Source organism: Bombina bombina, chromosome 5, assembly GCF_027579735.1.
Source record: "Bombina bombina isolate aBomBom1 chromosome 5, aBomBom1.pri, whole genome shotgun sequence".
In the NCBI taxonomy this organism is placed as follows: domain Eukaryota; kingdom Metazoa; phylum Chordata; class Amphibia; order Anura; family Bombinatoridae; genus Bombina; species Bombina bombina.
The window spans coordinates 897,940,025-897,954,334 of record NC_069503.1 but is presented as its reverse complement, the minus strand read 5'-3'; the positions used below and the strand labels follow the sequence as shown (position 1 = coordinate 897,954,334).

Genomic DNA, 14,310 nt, shown 5'->3' with positions numbered 1-14,310 from the left:
AGGAAATGGCAAAGAGCCCAGCAAAGCTGGTCACATGATCCCTCCTAGGCTCCGCCTACCCCAGTCATTCTCTTTGCCGTTGCACAGGCAACATCTCCACGGAGATGGCTAAGAGTTTTTTGGTGTTTTTTTTTTTATTCTTCAATCAAGTGTTTGTTATTTTAAAATAGTGCTGGTATGTACTATTTACTCTGAAACAGAAAAGAGAAGAAGATTTCTGTTTGTAAGAGGAAGATGATTTTAGCAAACGTTACTAAAATGGATTGCTGTTTCCACACAGGACTGTTGAGATGAAGTAACTTCAGTTGGGGGAAGCAGTTGGCAGACTTTTCTGCCTGAGGTATGACTGGCCACATTTCTAACAAGACTTTGTAATGCTGGAAGGCTGTCATTTTCCCTATGGGGACCGGTAAGCCATTTTCTTAGATTAAGTAAAAGAATAAAGGGCTTTATAAGGGCTTAAAAAACTGGTAGACATTTTTCTGGGCTAAAACGATTACTTTGCTAAGCATATTTGGCAGATTATAACTCTTTATAGTTATTATAATCTTGGGGATTGTTGTTAAAAAACGGCAGGCACTGTATGGACACCTTTTTCAGATGGGGGCCTTCTCTAGTCATAGGCAGAGCCTCATTTCTCCAACATAGGTGTGTCCGGTCCACGGCGTCATCCTTACTTGTGGGATATTCTCTTCCCCAACAGGAAATGGCAAAGAGCCCAGCAAAGCTGGTCACATGATCCCTCCTAGGCTCCGCCTTCCCCAGTCATTCTCTTTGCCGTTGTACAGGCAACATCTCCACGGAGATGGCTTAGAGTTTTTTAGTGTTTAACTGTAGTTTTTATTATTCAATCAAGAGTTTATTTTAAAATAGTGCTGGTATGTACTATTTACTCTGAAACAGGAAAGAGATGAAGATTTCTGTTTGTAAGAGGAAAATGATTTTAGCAACCGTTACTAAAATCGATGGCTGTTTCCACACAGGACTGTTGAGAGGAATTAACTTCAGTTGGGGGAAACAGTGGGCAGACTTTTGCTGCTTGAGATATGACACATTTCTAACAAGACTTGGTAATGCTGGAAGCTGTCATTTTCCCTATGGGAACCGGTAAGCCATTTTCTTAGTTTAAGTAAAAGAATAAAGGGCTTCATTAGGGCTTAAAAAACTGGTAGACATTTTTCTGGGCTAAAACGATTACTTTACTAAGTATATTTGGCAGATTATTACTTTTAATAGTTGTTAAATCTTGGGGATTGTTTTAATAAAAACGGCAGGCACTGTATTGGACACCTTTTTCACTGGGGGCCTTTTCTAGTCATAGACAGAGCCTCATTTTCGCGCCTCTAATGCGCAGTTGTTTTTGGAAAGCATGGCATGCAGATGCATGTGTGAGGAGCTAAGAACCACTGAAAAAGCTTATAGAAGGCATCATTTGGTATCGTATTCCCCTCTGGGCTTGGTTGGGTCTCAGCAAAGCAGATACCTGGGACTGTATAGGGGTTAAATGTAAAAACGGCTCCGGTTCCGTTATTTTAAGGGTTAAAGCTTTCAAATTTGGTGTGCAATACTTTTAAGGCTTTAAGTTACTGTGGTGAAATTTTGGTGAAATTTGAACAATTCCTTCATACTTTTTCACATATTCAGTAATAAAGTGTGTTCAGTTTGAAATTTAAAGGGACAGTAACGGTTTTATTGTAAAACGTTTTTTGTGCTTTGTTGACAAGTTTAAGCCTGTTTAACATGTCTGAACCATCAGATAACGATGTTCTATATGTATGAAAGCCAATGTGTCTCCCCATTTAAATATATGTGATATATTTGTGTCATAATGTCCAAACAAAGTAGGGATAATAATGCCATAGATATGATATTGCCCAAGATGATTCCTCTAATGAGGGGAGTAAGCATGGTACTGCATCATCCCCTTCTGTGTCTACACCAGTTTTGCCCACACAAGAGGCCCCTAGTACATCTAGTGCGCCAATACTTATTATCATACAACAATTAATGGCTGTAATGGATAATTCTATTGCATGCATTTTTTCCAAAATGCCTACTTATCAGAGAAAGCGTGATTGCTCTGTTTTAAACACTGAAGAGCAAGAGGACGCTGATGATATCTGTTCTGACATACCCTCACACCTATCTGAAGGGGCCAGGAGGGAGGTTTTGTCTGAGGGAGAAATTTCAGATTCAGGGAAAATTTCTCAACAAGCAGAACCTGATATTGTAACTTTTAAATTTAAATTTCAACATCTCCACGCACTACTTAAGGAGGTATTATCTACTCTGGATGATTGTGACAATTTGGTCATTCCAGAGAAATTAGGTAAGATGGACAAGTTCCTAGAGGTTCCGGTGCCCCCCGATGTTTTTCCTATACCCAAGCGGGTGGCGGACATAGTAAATAAGGAGTGGGAAAGGCCCGGCATACCTTTTGTCCTCCCCCTATATTTAAGAAATTAGTTCCTATAGTCGACCCCGGAAAGGACTTATAGCATACAGTCCCCAAGGTCGAGGGGGCGGTTTCTACTCTAAACAAACGCACTTCTATTCCTATAGAAGATAGTTGTGCTTTCAAGATCCTATGAATTAAAGGTTAGAGGGTTTGCTTAAAAAGATGTTTGTTCAGCAAGGTTACCTTCTACAACCAATTTCATGCATTGTTCCTGTCACTACAGCTGCGTGTTTCTGGTTCGAAGAACTAGAAAAGTCGCTCAATAAAGAATCTTCGTACGAGGAGGTTTTGGACAGAGTTCAAGCTCTTAAATTGGTTAACTCTTTTTTATTTTAGATGCCGCTTTGCAATTAGTTAGATTAGCGGCGAATAATTCAGGGTTTGCTATCGTGGCGCGCAGAGCGCTTTTGCTTAACATCCCTTTCAAGGGTAAAACACTGTTTGGCCCTGACTTGAAAGAGATTATTTCAGACATCACTGGGGGAAAGGGCCACGCCCTTCCTCTGGATAGGTCTTTTAAGGCTAAAAAGAAGCCAAATTTTCGTCCCTTTCGCAGAAACGGACCAGCCTCAAATTCTACACCCTCTAAGCAAGAGGGTAATACTTCTCAAACCAAGCCAGCCTGGAGGCCGATGCAAGGCTGGAACAAGGGTAAGCAGGCCAAGTCACCTGCCACTGCTACCAAAACAGCATGAAGTGTTGGCCCCCGATCTGGGAAGGATCTGGTGGGGGGCAGACTTTCTCTCTTTGCTCAGGCTGGGGCAAGAGATGTTCAGGGAACTACCCCCAAGGGGAAGGTTCCACGGGTCTCAATTATCTTCGAACAGGCATTCTTACACTGTGTAGAAGACCTGTTAAGCATGGGAGTGATTCATCCTGTTCCATTAGGAGAACAAGGGATGGGTTTTTACTCCAACCTGTTCATAATTCCCAAAAAAGAGGGAACATTCAGACCTATTTTAGATCTCAAGATTCTAAACAAGTTTCTAAGGGTTTCATCATTCAAAATGGAAACCATTCGAACGATCCTTCCTACCATCCAGGAAGGTCAATTCATGACCACGGTGGACTTAAAGGATGCGTACCTACGTATTCCTATCCACAAGGAACATTTTCGGTTCCTAAGGTTCGCCTTTCTGGACAAGCATTACCTGTGGCACATCCATTCGGATTAGCCACTGCTCCAAGGATTTTCACAAGGGTACTAGGGTCCCTTCTAGCGGTGCTAAGACCAAGGGGCATTGCAGTAGTACCTTACTTGGACGACATCCTGATTCAAGTGTCGTCTCTGTCAAAAGCAAGGGCTCATACGGACATTGTCCTAGCCTTTCTCAGATCTCACAGGTGGAAAGTGAACATAGAAAAAAGTTCTCTGTCCCCGTCAACAAGAGTTCCCTTCTTGGGAACAATAATAGTTTCCTTAGAAATGAAGGTTTTTCTGACAGAGGCCAGAAAATCAAAACTTCTAAGCTCTTGTCAGGTACTTCATTCTGTTCTTCTTCCTTCCATAGCGCAGTCCATGGAAGTAATAGGTTTGATGGTTGCGGCAATGGACATAGTTCCTTTTGCACGAATTCATCTAAGACCATTGCACCTGGGCATGCTCAGACAGTGGAATGGGGATTATACAGACTTGTCTCCGACGATACAAGTAGATCAAATAACCAGAGATTCACTCCGTTGGTGGCTGACCCTGGACAACCTGTCACAGGGAATGAGCTTCCGCAGACCAGAATAGGTCATTGTCACGACCGACGCCAGTCTGGTGGGCTGGGGCGCGGTCTGGGAACCCCTGAAAACTCAGGGTCTATGGTTTCGGGAAGACTCTCTTCTCCCGATAAACATAATGGAACTGAGAGCGATATTCAATGCTCTCAAGGCTTGGCCTCGACTAGCAAAGGCCAAATTCATAAGGTTTCAATCAGACATCATGACGACTGTTACATATATCAACCATCAGGGGGTAACAAGGAGTTCCCTGGCGATGGAGGAGCATCCGGGGGAGTGGGAACTCCATCTGGAAATCTTTGCCCAAATAACTCAATTATGGGGCATTCCAGACATGGTTCTGATGGCCTCTCGTCAGAACTTCATGGTCCCTTGTTACGGGTCCAAATCCAGGGATCCCAAGGCGACTCTATTGGATACAATAGTAGCACCTTGGATCTTCAACCTAGCTTATGTATTCCCACCGTTTCCTCTCATTCCCAGGCTGGTAGCCAGGATCAATCTGGAGAGGGCTTCGGTGACCTTGATAGTTCCTGTGTGGCCACGCAGGACTTGGTATGCAGACCTGGTGAATGTGTCATCGGCTCCACCATGGAAGCTACCTTTGAGACAGGACCTTCTTATTCAGGGTCCATTCGAACATCCGAATCTGGTTTTCCTCCAACTGACTGCTTGGAGTTTGAATGCTTGATTTTATCAAAGCGTGGGTTTTCAGATTCTGTAATAGATACTCTTATTCAGGCTAGAAAGCCTGTAACTAGAAAAATTTACCATAATATATGGAAAAAATATATCTGTTGGTGTGAATCTAAAGGATTCCCATGGAACAAGATAAAAATTCCTAAGATTCTTTCCTTTCTACAAGAAGGTTTGGAGAAAGGATTTTCTGTGAGTTCTCTGAAGGGACAGATCTCTGCTTTATCTGTTTTACTTCACAAAAGGCTGGCAGCTGTGCCAGACGTTTAAGCGTTTGTTCAGGCTCTGGTTAGAATCAAGCCTGTTTACAGACCTTTGACTCTTCCCTGGAGTCTTAATCTAGTTCTTTCAGTTCTTCAAGGGGTTCCGTTTGAACCCTTACATTCCGTAGATATTAAGTTATTATCTTGGAAAGTTTTGTTTTAGGTTGCAATTTCTTCCGCTAGAAGAGTTTCTGAGTTATCTGCTCTGCAGTGTTCTCCGCCCTATCTGGTCCATGCAGATAAGGTGGTTTTTCCGTACTGAGCCTGGTTTTCTTCCGAAGGTTGTTTCCAACAAAAATATTAACCAGGAGATAGTTGTACCTTCTTTGTGTCCGAATCCAGTTTCATAGAAGGAACGTTTGTTACACGATTTGGACGTTGTCCGTGCTCTAAAATTCTATTTAGATGCTACAAAGGATTTCAGACAAACATCTTCCTTGTTTGTTGTTTATTCTGGTAAAAGGAGAGGTCAAAAAGCAACTTCTACCTCTCTATCTTTTTGGCTTAAAAGCATCATCAGATTGGCTTATGAGACTGCCGGACGGCAGCCTCCTGAAAGAATCACAGCTCATTCCACTAGGGCCGTGGCTTCCACATGGGCCTTTAAGAACGAGGCTTCTGTTGATCAGATATGTAAGGCAGCGACTTGGTCTTCACTGCACACTTTTACCAAATTTTACAAATTTGATACTTTTGCTTCTTCTGAGGCTATTTTTGGGAGAAAGGTTTTGCAAACCGTGGTGCCTTCCATCTAGGTGACCTGATTTGCTCCCTCCCATCATCCGTGTCCTAAAGCTTTGGTATTGGTTCCCACAAGTAAGGATGACGCCATGGACCGGACACACCTATGTTGGAGAAAACAGAATTTATGTTTACCTGATAAATTACTTTCTCCAACGGTGTGTCCGGTCCACGGCCCGCCCTGGTTTTTTAATCAGGTCTGATGATTTATTTTCTTTAACTACAGTCACCACGGTATCATATGATTTCTCCTATGCAAATATTCCTCCTTTACGTCGGTCGAATGACTGGGGAAGGCGGAGCCTAGGAGGGATCATGTGACCAGCTTTGCTGGGCTCTTTGCCATTTCCTGTTGGGGAAGAGAATATCCCACAAGTAAGGATGACGCCGTGGACCGGACACACCGTTGGAGAAAGTAATTTATCAGGTAAACATAAATTCTGTTTTTCGCGCCACTAATGCGCAGTTGTTTTTGGAAAGCAAGGCATGCAGATGCATGTGTGAGGAGCTAAGAACCACTGAAAAAGCTTATAGAAGGCGTCATTTGGTATCGTATTCCCCTCTGGGCTTGGTTGGGTCTCAGCAAAGCAGATAGCTGGGACTGTATAGGGGTTAAATGTAAAAACGGCTCCGGTTCCGTTATTTTAAGGGTTAAAGCTTTCAAATTTGGTGTGCAATACTTTTAAGGCTTTAAGACACTGTGGTGAAATTTTGGTGAATTTTGAACAATTGCTTCATGCTTTTTCGCATATTCAGTAATAAAGTGTGTTCTGTTTAAAATTTAAAGTGACAGTAACGGTTTTATTTTAAAACGTTTTTTGTGCTTTGTTGACAAGTTTAAGCCTGTTTAACATGTCTGAACCATCAGATAAGCGATGTTCTATATGTATGAAAGCCAATGTGTCTCCCCATTTAAATATATGTGATAATTGTGACATAGTGTCCAAACAAAGTAGGGACAATGATGCCACAGATAATATTGCCCAAGATGATTCTTCAGATGAGGGGAGTAAGCATGGTACTGCATCATCCCCTTCTGTGTCTACACCAGTTTTGCCCACACAAGAGGCCCCTAGTACATCTAGTGCGCCAATACTTATTACCATGCAACAATTAACGGCTGTTATGGATAATTCTATTGCAAATATTTTATCTAAAATGCCTACTTATCAGAGAAAGCGCGATTGCTCTGTTTTAAACACTGAAGAGCAAGAGGACGCTGATAACGTTTCTGACATACCCTCACACCAATCTGAAGGGGCCAGGAGGGAGGTTTTGTCTGAGGGAGAAATTTCAGATTCAGGAAAAATTTCTCAACAAGCTGAACCTGATGTTGTAACATTTAAATTTAAATTAGAACATCTCCGCGCACTGCTTAAGGAGGTATTATCTACTCTGGATGATTGTGACAATTTGGTCATTCCAGAGAAATTATGTAAGATGGACAAGTTCCTAGAGGTTCCGGTGCCCCCCGATGCTTTTCCTATACCCAAGCGGGTGGCGGACATAGTAAATAAGGAATGGGAAAGGCCCGGCATACCTTTTGTTCCTCCCCCTATATTTAAGAAATTATTTCCTATAGTCGACCCCAGAAAGGACTTATGGCAGACAGTCCCTAAGGTCGAGGGGGCGGTCTCTACTCTAAACAAACGCACTACTATTCCCATAGAAGATAGTTGTGCTTTCAAAGATCCTATGGATAAAAAATTAGAGGGTTTACTTAAAAAGATGTTTGTTCAGCAAGGTTACCTTCTACAACCAATTTCATGCATTGTTCCTGTCACTACGGCAGCGTGTTTCTGGTTCGAAGAACTAGAAAAGTCGCTCAATAAAGAATCTTCGTATGAGGAGGTTATGGACAGAGTTCAAGCACTTAAATTGGCTAACTCTTTTATTCTAGATGCCGCTTTGCAATTAGCTAGATTAGCGGCGAAAAATTCAGGGTTTGCTATCGTGGCGCGCAGAGCGCTTTGGCTAAAGTCTTGGTCAGCGGATGTGTCTTCCAAGACAAAATTGCTTAACATCCCTTTCAAGGGTAAAACACTGTTTGGTCCTGATTTGAAAGAGATTATTTCAGACATCACCGGGGGAAAGGGCCACGCCCTTCCTCAGGATAGGTCTTTTAAGGCTAGAAATAAGCCTATTTTTCGTCCCTTTCGCAGAAACGGACCAGTCTCTACTTCTACATCCTCTAAGCAAGAGGGTAATACTTCTCAACCCAAACCAGCCTGGAGACCGATGCAAGGCTGGAACAAGGGTAAGCAGGCCAAGAAGCCTGCCACTGCTACCAAAACAGCATGAAGAGATGGCCCCCGATCCGGGACCGGATCTGGTGGGGGGCAGACTTTCTCTCTTTGCTCAGGCCTGGGCAAGAGATGTTCAGGATCCTTGGGCACTAGAAATAGTTTCTCAAGGTTATCTCCTGGAATTCAAGGAACTACCCCCAAGGGGAAGGTTCCACAGGTCTCAATTATCTTCAAACCAAATAAAAAGACAGGCATTCTTACATTGTGTAGAAGACCTGTTAAAGATGGGAGTAATTCATCCAGTTCCAATAGGAGAACAAGGGATGGGGTTTTACTCCAACCTGTTCATAGTTCCCAAAAAAGAGGGAACATTCAGACCAATTTTAGATCTCAAGATCCTAAACAAATTTCTCAGGGTTCCATCGTTCAAAATGGAAACCATTCGAACGATTCTTCCTACCATCCAGGAAGGTCGATTTATGACCACGGTGGATTTAAAGGATGCTTACCTACATATTCCTATCCACAAGGAACATCATCAGTTCCTAAGGTTCGCTTTTCTGGACAAGCATTACCAGTTTGTGGCACTTCCATTCGGATTAGCCACTGCTCCGAGAATTTTCACAAAGGTACTAGGGTCCCTTCTAGCGGTTCTAAGACCAAGGGGCATTGCAGTAGTACCGTACTTGGACGACATCCTGATTCAAGCGTCGTCTCTGTCAAAAGCAAAGGCTTATACGGACATCGTCCTAGCCTTTCTCAGATCTCACGGATGGAAAGTGAACATAGAAAAAAGTTATCTTTCCCCGTCAACAAGAGTTCCCTTCTTGGGAACAATAATAGACTCCTTAGAAATGAGGATTTTTCTGACAGAGGTCAGAAAATCAAAACTTCTAAGCTCTTGTCAAGTACTTCATTCTGTTCTTCGTCCTTCCATAGCGCAGTGCATGGAAGTAATAGGATTGATGGTTGCAGCAATGGACATAGTTCCTTTTGCACGAATTCATCTAAGACCATTACAACTGTGCATGCTCAGACAGTGGAATGGGGATTATACAGACTTGTCTCCGATTCAAGTAGATCAAAGGACCAGAGATTCACTCCGTTGGTGGCTGATCCTGGACAACCTGTCACAGGGAATGAGCTTCCGCAGACCAGAGTGGGTCATTGTCACGACCGACGCCAGTCTGGTGGGCTGGGGCGCGGTCTGGGAACCCCTGAAAGCTCAGGGTCTATGGTCTCGGGAAGAATCTCTTCTCCCGATAAACATTCTGGAACTGAGAGCGATATTCAATGCTCTCAAAGCTTGGCCTCATCTAGCAAAGGCCAAATTCATAAGGTTTCAATCAGACAACATGACGACAGTAGCATATATCAACCATCAGGGGGGAACAAGGAGTTCCCTGGCGATGGAGGAAGTGACCAAGATAATTCAATGGGCGGAGGATCACTCCTGCCACTTGTCTGCAATCCACATCCCAGGAGTGGAAAATTGGGAAGCGGATTTTCTGAGTCGTCAGACATTCCATCCGGGGGAGTGGGAACTCCATCCGGAAATCTTTGCCCAAATAACTCGATTATGGGGCATTCCAGACATGGATCTGATGGCCTCTCGTCAGAACTTCAAGGTTCCTTGTTACGGGTCCAGATCCAGGGATCCCAAGGCGACTCTAGTAGATGCACTAGTAGCACCTTGGACCTTCAACCTAGCTTATGTATTCCCACCGTTTCCTCTCATTCCCAGGCTGGTAGCCAGGATCAATCAGGAGAGGGCTTCGGTGATCTTGATAGCTCCTGCGTGGCCACGCAGGACTTGGTATGCAGACCTGGTGAATATGTCATCGGCTCCACCATGGAAGCTACCTTTGAGACAGGACCTTCTTGTTCAAGGTCCATTCGAACATCCGAATCTGGTTTCCCTCCAACTGACTGCTTGGAGATTGAACGCTTGATTTTATCAAAGCGTGGGTTTTCAGATTCTGTAATAGATACTCTGATTCAAGCTAGAAAGCCTGTAACTAGAAAAATTTACCATAAGATATGGAAAAAATATATCTGTTGGTGTGAATCTAAAGGATTCCCATGGAACAAGATAAAAATTCCTAAGATTCTATCCTTTCTACAAGAAGGTTTGGAGAAAGGATTATCTGCAAGTTCTCTGAAGGGACAGATCTCTGCGTTATCTGTTTTACTTCACAAAAGGCTGGCAGCTGTGCCAGACGTTCAAGCGTTTGTTCAGGCTCTGGTTAGAATCAAGCCTGTTTACAGACCTTTGACTCCTCCCTGGAGTCTTAATCTAGTTCTTTCAGTTCTTCAAGGGGTTCCGTTTGAACCCTTACATTCCGTAGATATTAAGTTATTATCTTGGAAAGTTTTGTTTTTGGTTGCAATTTCTTCTGCTAGAAGAGTTTCTGAGTTATCTGCTCTGCAGTGTTCTCCGCCCTATCTGGTGTTCCATGCAGATAAGGTGGTTTTGCGTACTAAGCCTGGTTTTCTTCCGAAAGTTGTTTCCAACAAGAATATTAACCAGGAGATAGTTGTACCTTCTTTGTGTCCGAATCCAGTTTCAAAGAAGGAACGTTTGTTACACAATTTGGACGTAGTCCGTGCTCTAAAATTCTATTTAGAGGCCACTAAAGATTTCAGACAAACATCTTCTTTGTTTGTTGTTTATTCTGGTAAAAGGAGAGGTCAAAAGGCAACTTCTACCTCTCTTTCTTTTTGGCTTAAAAGCATTATCCGATTGGCTTATGAGACTGCCGGACGGCAGCCTCCTGAAAGAATCACAGCTCATTCCACTAGGGCTGTGGCTTCCACATGGGCCTTCAAGAACGAGGCTTCTGTTGACCAGATATGTAAGGCAGCGACTTGGTCTTCACTGCACACTTTTGCCAAATTTTACAAATTTGATACTTTTGCTTCTTCAGAGGCTATTTTTGGGAGAAAGGTTTTGCAAGCCGTGGTGCCTTCCATTTAGGTGACCTGATTTGCTCCCTCCCTTCATCCGTGTCCTAAAGCTTTGGTATTGGTTCCCACAAGTAAGGATGACGCCGTGGACCGGACACACCTATGTTGGAGAAAACAGAATTTATGCTTACCTGATAAATTACTTTCTCCAACGGTGTGTCCGGTCCACGGCCCGCCCTGGTTTTTTTAATCAGGTCTGATGAATTATTTTCTCTAACTACAGTCACCACGGTATCATATGGTTTCTCCTATGCATATTTCCTCCTGTACGTCGGTCGAATGACTGGGGTAGGCGGAGCCTAGGAGGGATCATGTGACCAGCTTTGCTGGGCTCTTTGCCATTTCCTGTTGGGGAAGAGAATATCCCACAAGTAAGGATGACGCCGTGGACCGGACACACCGTTGGAGAAAGTAATTTATCAGGTAAACATAAATTCTGTTTTTCCTCTTACTCATTTACTGTACCCACACATATTATTATATACCATTTTTCTCGCCATTAAATGGACTTTCAAAATCGACCATTGTTTTCATCATATCTTATAATTTGCTATTAAAAAAAAAATACAAAATATGATGAAAAAATGGAAAAAAACACACTTTTTCTAACTTTGACCCCCAAAATATGTTACACATCTACAACCACCAAAAAACACCCATGCTAAATAGTTTCTAAATTTTGTCCTGAGTTTAGAAATACCCAATGTTTACATGTTGTTTGCTTTTTTTGCAAGTTATAAGGCAATAAATACAAGTAGCACTTTGCTATTTCCAAACCACTTTTTTTCAAAATTAGCGTTTGTTACATTGGGACACTGATATCTGTCTGGAATCCATGAATATCCTTTGACATGTATATATATTTATTTAGAAGACATCCCAAAGTATTGATCTAGACCCATTTTGGCATATTTCATGCCACCATTTCACCGCCAAATGCGATCAAATAAAAAAAATTGTTCACTTTTTCACAAATTTTTTCACAAACTTTAGGTTTCTCACTGAAATTATTTACAAACAACTTGTGCAATTATTGCACAAATGGTTTTAAATGCTTCTCTGGGATCCCCTTTCTTTAGAAATAGCAGACATGTATGGCTTTGGCGTTGCTTTTTGGTAATTAGAAGGCTGCTAAATGCCACTGCGCACCACATGTGTATTATGCCCAGCAGAGAATGGGTTAATTAGGGAGTATGTAGGGAGCTTCTAGGGTTAATTTTAGCTGTAGTATAGTGTAGTAGACAACCCCAAGTATTGATCTAGGCCCATTTTGGTATATTTCATGCCACCATTTCACCGCCAAATGCGATCAAATTAAAAAAAACTTTACATTTTTCACAATTTTAGGTTTCTCACTGAAATTATTTACAAACAGCTTGTGCAATTATGGCACAAATGGTTGTAAATGCTTCTCTGGGATCCCCTTTCTTTAGAAATAGCAGACATGTATGGCTTTGGCGTTGCTTTTTGGTAATTAGAAGGCCGCTAAATGCTGCTGCGCACCACACGTGTATTATGCCCAGCAGTGAAGGGGTTAATTAGGTAGTTTGTAGGGAGTTTGCAGGTTTAATTTTAGCTTTAGTGTAGAGATCAGCCTCCCACCTGACACATCACACCCCCTGATCCCTCCCAAACAGCTCCCTTCCCTCCCCCACCCCACAATTGTCCCCGCCATCTTAAGTACTGGCAGAAAGTCTGCCAGTACTAAAATAAAAGGCATCTTTGAATATTTAAAAAAAAAAAAGAGCATATGTACATATGCTGCTATGTAGGATCCCCTCTTAGCCCCCAACCTCCCAGATCCCCCCCTAAAACAGCTCTCTAACCCCCCCCTCTGCCTTATTGGGGGCCATCTTGGGTACTGGCAGCTGTCTGCCAGTACCCAGTTTGCATCAAAAAAAGGGTTTTATTATTTTATTTTTATTTTTTTCTGTAGTGTAGCTAACCCCCCCCCCCCCACAGACTAACATCCCACCAGCCATACCGATCTAGCTAAATTAAAAATAATATCCCCCTTTTTCCCCACTTCAAATTCAAATATTTCTGTAGTGTAGCGGTTCCCACCCGCTCCCATGCCCGCCCACGATCCCGCCCACCTCCGCATCATCCAGGGCCATCGATGGCCGCCACCCGCCTCCCACACCGGCGCTCCCACCCACCAACGAACTTAGCCGTTAATGTCCGGTGCAGAGAGGGCCACAGAGTGGCTCTCTCTGCATCGGATGGCTAAAAATGGTTATTGCAGGATGCCTCGATATCGAGGCATCACTGCAATAACCGGAAAGCAGCTGGAAGCGAGCAGGATCGCTTCCAGCTGCTTTCCACACAGAGGACGTGCAGGGTACGTCCTCAGGCATTAACTGCCTTTTTTTTGAGGACGTACCCTGCACGTCCTCGGTCGTTAAGGGGTTAAAATGTGTAAGCTCTAATTTGATTAATTCTATTGGTATCTCTAGCTGAATATCCAGCAATGCAATGCTGGGAACTAGCTGAACACATCAGGTGAGCCAATAAAGAGGCATGTATAAGCAGTCACCAATCTATAACTAGCTCCCAGGAGTGCATTGCTACTCCTGAGCTTACCTAGGTATGCTTTTCAACAAAGAAGACTAACAGAATGAAGCAATTTAGATAATGGAAGTAAATGAAAACATTGTTTTAAAATCAAATCTATCTGAAGCATTTTTTATGTTTCATGTCCTATTGAACTGCTAAATTAATAAAGAATTTTAATTGGATCTCTAATTTGTATAACAATAACCCAAGCAAAAATATTAACTTTTCATGACCCAAATGATCAATTGCTTGTGTGTTTTGTTTTTTTTATTTAGAATTTATTACCACTTCAAGTACCTTGGATGCGTTATCTAGGAAATGTCAGGAGAAGGATAAGGTATGTCATGCTGTTCACATTCAAAATGAAATAAGTTGTTACGGTTAGAACCACTTAAAACAGGTTTTATTTTCCAACATAATTTTAAACATTATCTTAGATGCTTCTAATCTAGTAATTTTCTAAGTAATGCTTTATAAATATGTAAATATTGGCAATTTTGTTCTTTTTAGAATTCTAAAGGATTTAGTGGTGCTATAGGAAAAGTTGACCTTCTTTGCATTCTAGTAGTTTTAATATAGTATAGTATCCTCTTGCCACAAACTTTGCATTCTAAATGATACATGACCAAGTTAAACCAGTTATATAATGTAAGCT

At 42.4% G+C, this 14,310-nt stretch overlaps 1 protein-coding gene across 1 annotated transcript in view; it reads left to right on the top strand.

Annotated features, from left to right (window-relative positions):
- LOC128661655 (kinesin-like protein KIF20A) overlaps window positions 1-14,310 on the top strand; it is a 368,820-nt gene that overhangs the window by 243,460 nt on the left and 111,050 nt on the right. The window contains exon 17 of the mRNA XM_053715886.1: window positions 13,931-13,992. Coding sequence (XP_053571861.1) covers window positions 13,931-13,992 — 62 coding nt within the window. The remainder of the gene's footprint in view (window positions 1-13,930; window positions 13,993-14,310) is intronic.